Below are 11,922 nucleotides of genomic sequence, written 5' to 3'. Positions count from 1 at the left end.
GCGGGGAAGAGCAGTTCAACGCAAAATAACCTTCTTGAATGAGGACAAATTGTATGGAAGGCCATCCGTATATCACACCACCTTGTAACAGCACTTCCAGTAATGCAGTAATTAAGCTTAGTGTATGAAGCACATTCATTTTTACAAACAATTCTGGTAATGAGCAAAAAAACATTGATGTAATATTTTTTGACTCCGCAATTATTGTCACCGTATAAGCCTATGCTCTGTTGCGCCACCAATCGGAAATTCACAAACCTGTCTACTGTGAGTTTTTACGTTAGTAGCTCTACCATAACACGCCTGCCCTGCTCGTGACGCGCGTTGATTTTCTATGCCAACAATCTCCTAGTTGATGTTCAAATACATTTAAAATAAATCAAACTTTATCATTGCATGTTTTTGTTGCTATGTAATAGTTTTACAAACCGGGTCTACAGTTACAATCTACCAGATTCTGATTGCTTATCAAATCAACTGCCACAAATCACACCAAAACGTTGACGCAAGCCAAAGCCATATTTTAAGAAGTTGCCCACCTCTAACGTGTTAACTGAACAAATTCGTCACAATAATACAATTCTGACCAGATGTAGTAAAACACTTTGCATTGTAATCTCCTTTGTCAGTTTTGTCTACTTGACAAGTCGATTTGCACAAGCTGGTGCGAAATCAAGTGAAGCAAAATATCCAATCCTTGCGTTGCACGTTTACCTTGTGATGACAACCATGAACGTGACAAAGTCCAAGCTGAATCGTCACCTTTTCTCACCCGAACGGGTGGAAATTACGTCATGCACTGTTGGACCTGTGATCTCTGCCTTAAAGTTTAATTTGAATTTTTGTTGACTTTAGATAATAATTAGGAAGATATTGTGAATAAATAATCAAAAGACTAGAAATGTGCATCGTACTAATCTGTACAGTTTTTGAGGTTTTCGTTTCAACATAAAGCTTTTACCCGTTTACAGAAAAAAGTTCAACTACCATATGTAAAAATATTCTGACTCATATTGATGGTTCTGTGCTCATCCTGCCTTCTTCTGGCAAAACATAAAGCGTGCAATTTGAAACGTGATCACATTTCATAGGAAACGGCAATTAGACTTAGTCTGTGTTGCCATCACACCATGTTGATTTTCGCCACAGGCTGCTTGTTTGCAAATTATTACATTTGGCCGGATCCAATAAAATGCCTCCAAAATCGGTATTTTTGCCTAATTTTACTTTTTTTGCAGGAAATGAGATCCGTGCGTTACATATCAATTACCTGTTTGTGGTTTAACTAAGCGCTATTGTTTTTATAATTACATACATCTTTAACCCCTGTAGCCCTGTTATGTGCATTCAGGATGAAGTACTCTCAACTGCAAAAACAGGGTCTATGCAAAAGGCTGCAGACTGAAATATACTGCTTTGTTGTTGTGGTTTTGCCCGGCAAAAATATCTCAACTCAAACAATGATCTAAAAACTGTACCTGGTTGACACTTCTATTAAAGGCACTGTCAGATTCAGCTGCAAAATCCAGACACTACATTTTCATAAATGCTCCAACAACAATAACAACAAACTGACGTTGGACTGCAAATTCCCCACACACAGTCAGGTCCGGATACAATAAGCCTTGAAAGTGGTTAAACTTAAATGAACGATTTGGCTTTTTACAGCGTGGTACAATAGGGTTCACAGAGCAGCCGGAAACCTAATGCTTTATTGCGTGCAGGGATAAAAATCTAAAATCTAAATTTGGTTTAAACGATTATCTCAATCACAACACTATGACTAAAATCACAGAACGCCAAAATTTTAAAACCATCAGCTAAATTTAATGTTCAATTTAGAATAAATGTTACTAATATAACTTAAATGTTGTACAAGTAGCAATACTAAAACCTAGCCGTTTGCAAAAGAACATGACATCCTGCTTTCTGTTGGCAAAACATACAGCGGTCTATTTGAAACTTGATCACATAGGAAACGGAAATAATCTGTGTCGCCATCACACCATGTTGGATTTGCAATATTACACCACGCTAAATCTCGCCATATCACACCATGTTGACTTAAGCAAAATGCACGTTTACCCTGTTAAACCTACTTTGTTTAAACTAAAAATAAGTTACATAAAAAATACCATATTTAGAACGGTCAATCAAAACAACCAATCTCATATATTTGTAGTTTATCGCGTTTTTTAGACATTCAAACTCAAATCGAAAAAAAGCCACCATCGGGGTGAAGTCACCGCTGTCTGACCAATCAGATTCAAGGGCTCGCATTTTGAATTGTCGCCAAAATAAAATAATTAGATCAGCTCAATGTAAGATTGTTGTTGAATGAAATAATTCTGAAAAGGGTCGGACTGCGGCTGCTCAAAGTATGAGACCTACGCAATAAAACGCATGTTTGCATCTGGTGGAAAAATGTATAGCGTAGGAAAGAGCTGCGCAGTTTGAGATGGTTAAAACTTTACAGAAGTATTTGACAAAGTCCACATTGTCGCATTTCATGAAAACACAAATATTCAACATGAGTTGGAAACGGGATGTTTATCAAAAGATGTTTATTATTTCATGTGGATTTCACATCACAACTTCCTGTGTATAAGTTGAGTTCACATCGGTGCAAACTTCCAGCAGTACATTGTGACATATGTTGGCTCGGGAAAAGGCTAGAGATGAAGTTTAATTTGTTAGTCCAAAGGTTTAGTAAGAATTTTTTATTTCCTTCCAATATTAGCTTTTCCTGCAAACTTGTTGCATTAAACCACAACAAATATTAAGTAGGGTGATTTTAAATATGATTAAAGAAACAAACAGCGCTGTGACAGCTATAACGCCAGACTCATTTTGAAACCAGTCTAAGTTATGAAGAAGTATTTCATCGTTTCTTGTGTTTGCAGCGAGACAGAAGAGATGCTGACAAAGTTAAGTTTGTTCCTTGTCGTTTGTTTGTTGGTTGCAATGTTAGTTGACACAGGACACAGCAAGAAAAAAATCCCCCCCGTTGTGTTGAGCGCCAACGGAAGGGTAAGATGGTTTGTAAACACACAAATTACAAAATTTTAAATTTGCTCGTCAGGAAATGTACAACCAAGTTGTAAACGGAACAAAGACAATGTGTGTATATTTGTCAGTTAATAAGGACCTTTTCTCGTTTGAGCTTAAACTTTTGCATGAATTTTTTTCTTAGGGTTTCCGTTCATGGGATTTTGAAAACAACGAATATCTTGAAATGTTCGAAGATCTTTTCAAAGGTAACAAGTGTCGGTTACAAGATCTCACTTAAGAAGTTTACAGCTTGTGTTTTTTTCCCATATTAAGTAAATCCGCAATAAAAAGCCACTATGCAACCATAAATCTTCCCAGTGAGATCATATTTCCTGCTTAAAAACCTTGTCAGATCGGGAATCAAACCCACAACTCCACAACTTCATAACCGATGGCATAAAATTAAACAAATATTTCATACTCATGCAGATTTCGAAGAAAGACTGATTGAAGAAGACAGAAAAAGAAAAGGATAAACTAAAAATATCGAAAATCCCTTCATTTTGATATGAAACTGAGTTTGAAACTTCAATAACTTGTTTTATGTGCTAATAATTTTACGCTTTGTTACAATATAAACAGTTAGAGACACCGATTTGAATATAGATTGCTGAACTTATTAAAGTCATCAAAACAAAAAAAACTGTTGTCGGTGTTTTTGACGATCACAGGCATAAAGACAATCTTTACATCTGAAGGCCTATATATACTGGAATGTACGCCCTAAATATTAGCAGTAAACCGATAGTGTTGTGCGGTTGATGTATATTTGGAAAATTTGTAAGTTGGAATAGTCTGCGTTCTTGTTCTGCATTTGCCTTACTAGTTAACGTATGCTTGGGTTGTTAACATCAACAGGATTTGCTTGTTTGCTAAGTTAATGTTTGTGGAAGGCACCGTTAAGGACGTAAGGATTTAAAACTTCTTTGTTGCATTTAGGGTTTTTACATTTAAATCCGGTTTCTAAAAAGTATTTTGCAACGATAAACATTAAAACATCAAAGAGCTTCTTTTAAAGACCGCATTGTCATGATTTCTTGTATTAGCAGCTGGCTTAAAACGAAAGTTATAATGAAGTTAAGTTTGTTTCTCGTCGTTTGTTTGCTGATAGCAGTGTGGGTTGATCCAGGATGCAGCAAGAAGAGACGAAAGAAGGTGGCTACAAAAGTTCGAAGTGTCAACGGAGGGTAAGTTCATGTGTTTAATAAATCATGGGTGTGCAACCTGCGGATCGTTGGGCAAATGCGGCCCATTTATTCAAGATTGTGCCGTCCGCAGAGACGCTTGGATTATGAAACGAGAACAATTGTTAGATGTTTTTGAGCAGATCAATTCGCCCAGTGCTATTTTACTGCAACCTGGCAATAATGCGGCTAGAATTAAATGCGAAAGTTAACTCAATATAGGCATATTTTGTATGCAACAAAGTAAAATCACATTGTGCTTTGGAAAGGTGCGGTCCGTGATCTGATCATGGTAATTGTATTTTGCCCCTCCGTGACAAGGATTGCACACCCGTGGTCTAAAATATTAAAGACCTAAAACATCATCTGCAAAGTCGTCTTTGTAGTTTGAAGTAATCGAAGTATTTCGTGTGATGCTTTCGCAGGGTTTCTTTCGCGTGGGACTTTGAAAGAATCGACAATGAAAAGGAGAAGCTAAAAATGTTCTTGAAGGTTAGGAATTATGAAAACCCGAGTTTGGCATCTCAAGAGAGGCGTTTACAATAAATTTTTAATAAAGCTAATTAAAGTTGCCTATTGCATCAACAAAGTGTTTCTTATACAAAAACAATTAGAAAAAAATGTACGTTTTCTACTTAAAAACCAAACTGATTTTTGACCCCACGTCGCCACAAACAAAAAGAATTTCACAAGTTTAAAACAATTTATTTTTCTGTAGATTTCGAAGAAAATCTCGACAATGAAGATATTTGATCAAGGACAAACAAGAAATCGAAATTCTGTTTCGGATAATTTAAAAAATAAAATATCTTTCTATTTTGTATTTTGTGACAAAGTGAGTTTGGACTGAGCGAATTTGCAACTGATTTTGCAAACTACGAATGTTATGATGCGCAAAAAAGTTGAGAGCACAATTAGTGGATCAATGTTGCATCTACACCTCAACCAAGACATACCGAGACTGCTGAAATTTGAGAAGAGCAAACACGTATAATACAACCAACAGCAGAAATTAGGTCAATTATATTTGTTTGTGTTCATTTATCCTATATGTTGACCGAATAGGTGAGCAAACAAACTTTTGAGCTAGTTTGGTAATCACAAATACAAAAGCTCAAATGAAGTATTCCCGTGCCAATAGTTAAACATCCCCTGAAATAAACCAAATATACAGGGAGCTTGGATAAAAATTTTCAGGAATATTTCGAACAAAAAGGAAGTTTTTGTCAAGGAAGGAACAAGCTTCAGTCGAATCCAGTTGCCAGTTGCTCTCTGCAAATGTTATTGTGGAAAAATTTTCAGATAAGTTAAGAGTAAAATCACTTTTTGTAGAAGAGAAGATTTCGGATTATAATGAAGAAACTGATTTTTGCTGTTGTTCTGCTGTTCGTTTGTGCCGTAACAAGCCATTTTGGGTTTCCAACATCAAGGTGGATTAGTTTTACCTTCGCATTTTCATTCTTGTGTGTTGCTGGACATAATAAATTGTTTCAGAACATTTGGGCACATCAGGTCAGATGAACCAGGGACAAGATTCGTAGGTTTGTGAAAACTTTTATCTCATTGTTTGAACGAAAAAAATGCTAATTAATATAATATGTGACCTAACAATAATCTACGATTTAAAGTTTAAAAATGAACGAGCCTTGTTCACACCATATTTTAATGCGGAAAACGTTTAACATAGGAATGTTGCTAAACACACTTGGAAATGAGAAATAAGCGAATGTATATATTTTTAGAACCGGGTTCTGATGAAAGTTTGGTGGGTATGACGGGACCACAAGGAAACATATGATGAACCAAAATTAATGAGAATCACTTTTGTGGTTTATGTTATCTTGTACTTAGACTAAAAGAATTAAGAAATAATGGTCAATCAAAACAACTACAATTTAAACTCTTCTGGTGGCATCAGCTTTGAAACTATTCGGCAACGTTTCGGGGGAACGATGGTGGGACCATTGGTGAGAGCCCTAGAATCTAACCATCATGTTAAAAGGGGAGTGGGATTCGACAGGAAGAGAAATCCCCGAAAGAAACCTTCAAAGCGTTGCCGAATAATTTCAAAGCTGATGCCACCAGAAACAAAGAGTTTAAATTGTAGTTGTTTTGGTTGAAAACATTTGCAATCAGAGAGATCAGCGTTCAACAGTCGCAGCGTCAATCAGCACAAAGCGAGCAATAGCCAAAGTTTTTTACAACCACCCAATGTTCATTAAGTTGTGAGTTCCAATCCAGTTTTGGGTACCTGTTTTCTAAACCAGGAACTGATTTAAACCCTAAGTTATATGGACCAGCATCATTCAGACAGCTTTAAATCGGCCGAGTGTATTTTGGAATAAAACTTAATATAATTGGAGCTTACACCAACAAAATTAATTCAAACTGAGAGAGTCACAAAGAAAAGTTGTCTGATATAAGATACAAATGCATGATAATCTTTGTTGATGGAAGGACTTTCACACTATACGAATTACAAGAAAACTTCACACACAAAACTGTGACATGCAAACTTCTAACAAAAACAGTTCAACGTATTACTCTATATCAACTAGTAAGTGTAAGTGACACTTACCCAAAGTAGCCTATGGTCTTCAAACATGTTTTGGTCCACTCTAAACTGTCACTTTCAGGAAATGTAGTTACGTTATGAATTCTTTTATTCCTTATCACAATTCCTACATCAAACATGTATCCAAACTCATGTCGCAATACTGCAATTGCGTAAAACGGGACACATTTCCTAAAAATGAAACCTTTTGTTCCTAAATACATGGGAATTTGCAGTTCAACGTCAGTCAAAGCATCAATAGAGATGACTAGAAAATGCATTTTTGTTGTTATTATTATTGTAACATTTATCATTCAAGGTTCTTGCATCTATTTAATTCCATTTAATTAGGATATTCCTGCTGAAATAAATTTACTTTGCTGATATATAAACTACAAAAATGTAGTTTCGGGATTTTGCAGCTGCATCTGAGAAGAACTTTAGAAGTGTCAACCAGGTGCAGTTTTTAGATCATTGTTTAAGTTGAGATATTTTCGCTTGGCATGACACAACAACAAAGCAATATATTTCAGTCTACAGCCTTTTTGCAAAGGTATGTTTTTGCAGTTACTTTAGAGTACTTCAACTTGTATGCAAATTACATGGGAGTTAAAGATGCATGATATTATAAAAACAAACCGCACTTAGTAAAACCAAAAACAGGTAATTGGTATGTAACACACTATTATTATTTCCCGCAAAAGATGTAAAATTGGACAAACACACCGACTTTGGAGGCATTTTGGATCTGGCCGAATGTAATAATTTGCAAACAAGCAGCCCTAACACTAAAGCATCTGGTGCTGATACACCAGAAGCATTAATAGGTGTAAAAATATTATTACATAGGGTAGTTGAACTTTTCTCTTTTTTTTCTAGTTGAACTTTGGTTGTCAAAACAGGATAAACGTGCATGTTGCATAATCCAACATGGTGTGATATATATAAGCTATTGCTGCCAGGCATAATATCAAGTTCATAGAGCTATTCTAGCAAAAGTATTTTTATTCCGACGTTTCGATGTCCTATACAGGTCGCCTTCATCAGGGTAAATAGCACTGAATGTGCGTAGTACAGTGTACAAAAAACAAAAGGAAAAAAACGAACGCAAGCACGTCACAACGCAACGAAAACACTGCGTGATATGGCGCAATTCAACATAATGTGATACGTCGAAATCCAACATGGTGTGGTATGGCGCATCCAACATGGCGTGATGGCAACACAGACTAGTACTCATTTCCGTTTCCTATGAAATGTGATCAAGTTTCAAACAGAATGCTATATGTTTTGCCAACAGAAAGCAGAATGTCATGTTCTTTTGCACACGGCTCGTTTTTTTGGATTGCAACAAATACGTTTTTGCTTGTCGTTGTTAAACAAACTAGAACCACGCATTTCAAAAATGAATGAATGATGTATATTTTCTCGTAACTCTCGTAACGTCTATTCGCATGCCTTCTATTTTGAAGTGTTAAAAAGGAACCTACGACGCAAGCTGGGAAGAGGCATATTAACGCCTCGCCTTAGCTGCGTCGGGGCAGATATTTGATGTTCAGGGTTGCAATTGGTTGTATTAAGACTGAAGCATAGACTAACAGTTTGCTAAGCCTTTGTCGAAGCACTATGTTTCTATAATTTTTAATGTGTAGGTAATTTAAGACTTGTTGACATAATATGTTTGTTATAAGATAATCTGCCATTTTTGCCTTGTGTGTCATATCGTATCTCATTTATTAAAATTATATTGTGTTGTGTTAAAGGTTGTATGCATTTAGAGCTATTGCCCTGCTAAATAGTTTAACTTTAACTTAAACTGAAATTAGTACACAAAGATCCATAAGCGTAAGAGTGAATTTACGTTTGACTAAGTATGAATTGAAAGACCTAACGTTTGTTAATATAAATTGTATTTTAAATTGTGACGCCAGTTTAAACTCGAGACAGGCATTGTAGTCTTAATAGGCTAACTAGGAACTTTGCAACAACCTTCAGATAGATTTGACTTTTAACAAATCTGTTTGGTTACATATTGATTGCAGTTTGTCTCACAGCACCAATAAACCCTGTAATAAGCGATGTAGTAGTAAAGTACAGCAGCTTGGGTCTAATTCTTATGTATATTTATCAGACAAACTTGCTGAATGCCGAAAGATGGCACAAAGAGCACTGACGCATATGTCAAAAGAGACGTTGCAAAAACGCCGACAGTTAGGGCTATTAGGGTGGGGTTTCATAACACAAAAAAACATTGAAACTAACTTTGAAACTTCGTTTTGCCCATGTTCATATCACCCTTTCGGTCTCCAAAAACTTGCAGTTTTGGCACGCGGTGTGAAATTCAATCTAGTGCATCCACCCGTGTCGGCCAACTGAGGCCCCGCAATACTGCCAGTTGGCGTCGAGACCCAAAGGTTGGCGATCGCTGTCTTAGAGCCCCCGTCGGTATTATCTAATTAGCCAGATGTTCGCCCTTTTGTAAGCAGCTCTAATTTTCACAACGGTTTTCAAATTCGTCAAGGTGGCTACTGCCCATGGGCTAGGCATACGTGACGTTTTCCATTTTTTCTCGCGTTTGTGTGAAAAAAGCGATTAGTCGGAAGCAACTTCCACATCATGGGTTTTGTCAAGTTCGCGATTGGCAGATTGAGGTAAGCTATTCCCAGGGGCTTGGATATGTTACCTCACCTGATTTCGCATTAACTTAGGCACAAGAATGTGATGGAAAGCCGTCGATCACTAACAAAATAGATATAATGCAATGTCAGAAGTTTGAATGAATTGAGTCAACATGCTACAAGCTAATTTTAGTTCATACGCTCCGCGAAGTACATCGTTGTGATTTACGTTTTTTAATAAAGCACAACTACATTACATTTTATCAAAATTAGTGGCTAAATTTAGCAGATTAATATAAATAAACTACAGATTTTTAAGCAAAATATATTAGAATATGCAAAAAAGTTTAATTTTGTAATGTCAAATTGTCAATGCAAATAAAATAATTCCTACATCATTTTTGCTTTTTTCCATAGAACTTACAGTTTAAAATGACTGTGCTTGATACATTAAGCATTTTTACTGCATTACTGGAAGTGCTGTTACAAGGTGGTGTGATATACGGATGGCCTTCCATACAATTTGTCCTCATTCAAGAAGGTTATTTTGCGTTGAACTGTTCTTCCCCGCCAGACAACGGAACAATTACACCATGCTCATCCGATGAAGCGTCTTTTAACTTGGTCTTTTCATTAGCTACTGTTGCACTTATGATCAGCGCAATCCCATTGGGTTACATATTCGACATTTTCGGAACATGGACCAGTAGAAGCATTGCATGTTTTCTCAGCACTTTTGGCTGGACATTGCTGGCTGTGATGTCACCACAAACAGCTGGTTTACTTTTTCCAGCCATGATAATGATTGCTACAGGTGGATTGCATTTCCTTGTCAGCAACGTTCAGTTAAGTGACCTGACAACCAATTTTAAATCGGCGTACATTTTCTTACTTAACGGTGCTTTTGATTCGGCCATTGTGGTATTTTTTCTAAATAAAGTGGCCTACGACAGTGGCATCCATCTTACAAGTGTTTTTCAGTTCATGGCCTGCCTAAGTGTGTTTCCATGGTTACGCACATTCCTCCTGATGCCAAAAAACAAGATTCTAGTTGACAAAGATAGCAGTGTGGGCAGATACGGTATAATGGAAATCTTACATTTTGCTAAGCGAACTGAAATAAACTCTTCATTCAACCTGCAGTCACCAGATCAAGACAACTCAAATCCCGAAGAATCTTCCAACAATAACACACAAAACAAAAACAAAGAGTTGTCATTGAAATCTTGTTTGAAATCCCCGCTTTTTTGGACCAACCTCATATTTCTTTGCGTTGGTTACTTGCGTTTGGTTTTTTACTTGGGAAGTTACATAACTTGGATTAGTCAGATACAACCTCCCGATAGAATTGACTTTTTTGCTAATCTTTTTGGTTACATATTGATTGCTGCCGGCCTGGCCGCACCTATCAACGGTGTAATATGCGATGCAGTAGTTAAGTACAGCGGTGATTCAAATATCAGCCAAAATACTCGAAAACTACGTGGTCTCTTTGTCACAATGTTCATAACTGGCTGTATTGAAATAATATTAAATATTACAGTATTAACTCATAGCATTTATGGTTCCCTAGTGATTTTGCTCTTCTTTCGCTCGTTTCTTTTCGGTAGTGTGGCAAATTTTCTTGCCCTAAACTTTCCGATGGTTCACTTTGGTCAGCTTTACGGAGTTACATTTTTTGCTGCAGGACTTTTTTCACTTCTACAATACGCGTTGTTTCTGTCCATAGAAAACTCGTATTTGTTTTCGATTGTAAACTACCTTTTATTGGCAGTTTGCATTCTTAGTTTTGTCCACCCTGCTCTTATAATTGTGAAGGCCTACACAAACAAGGCCAGTGCGGTAACAAGGAATTAGATATTACAATTTTTCATGAGGAATTAATCCGCTGTTAAGTGTTATGTTTCTTGCTGCGCCGGTAACGCTATTTTTACTAAATCTTGCAATATGGGAATACGTTAATCTTGACAGTTTGATTGATGTTAGTGGGTTTAAAGCAGGGGTGCACATCCTGCAGCCGCAGAGACGAGTTTGTGCGGCCGTGAACATGTTTATTAAAACATATGTACTGGCGGCCGTGACGTAAATAAAGCTATTTTGCTAAATGTTTTGAATTTTAGTTTTTGTGGTACTAAAAAGTGTATTGCATGCCTGGTAGCGTCAGACTTTTTGTACGCCTATTGCGTGCAAACAATGCGAACAAAAAAGGTACCACAAACATCACAATTTCGATTATGACATCATAAACACTTGACTAATCTTCATACTGTGCAGCTCAATCTATGCACCAAGAGCTACAAATTAATCTGGACATTTTGGGTGCCATTAGATGGTGTATATGATATAAACCAATTTCTTTACAAAAGTAATTATAAAACAAACATAAGCAGGTACCATTGGCGGCCGTCGGTGAAATAAGAATCTGCAATGCGGCCGTCGTAGCAAAAAGGTTGTGCACCCCTGGTTTAAAGCCTACTTGACTTTCTTATGTTTTATGTAATCTTACCCAAATATC

General features: G+C 36.7%; 1 protein-coding gene across 1 annotated transcript; it reads left to right on the top strand.

The window, feature by feature from the left end:
• The first annotated feature begins 9,839 nt into the window (after nucleotides 1-9,839).
• LOC145234430 (equilibrative nucleobase transporter 1-like) lies at nucleotides 9,840-11,264 on the top strand. The gene has a single exon (XM_080099164.1). The coding sequence runs from the start codon at nucleotides 9,840-9,842 to the stop codon at nucleotides 11,262-11,264; it is 1,425 nt and encodes a 474-aa protein (XP_079955290.1).
• The last annotated feature ends 658 nt before the right edge of the window (nucleotides 11,265-11,922 follow it).

The sequence above is a fragment of the Phallusia mammillata genome, chromosome 6, assembly GCF_965637545.1.
Source record: "Phallusia mammillata chromosome 6, kaPhaMamm4.hap1.1, whole genome shotgun sequence".
NCBI lineage: Eukaryota > Metazoa > Chordata > Ascidiacea > Phlebobranchia > Ascidiidae > Phallusia > Phallusia mammillata.
The sequence above is the reverse complement of the archived record's forward strand: the minus strand, read 5'-3'. Positions and strand labels throughout refer to the sequence as shown.

Bases quoted from the DNA above. Each gene is read 5' to 3' on its own strand.
- LOC145234430 (XM_080099164.1), top strand. From the start codon at position 9,840: ATGACTGTGCTTGATACATTAAGCATTTTTACTGCATTACTGGAAGTG.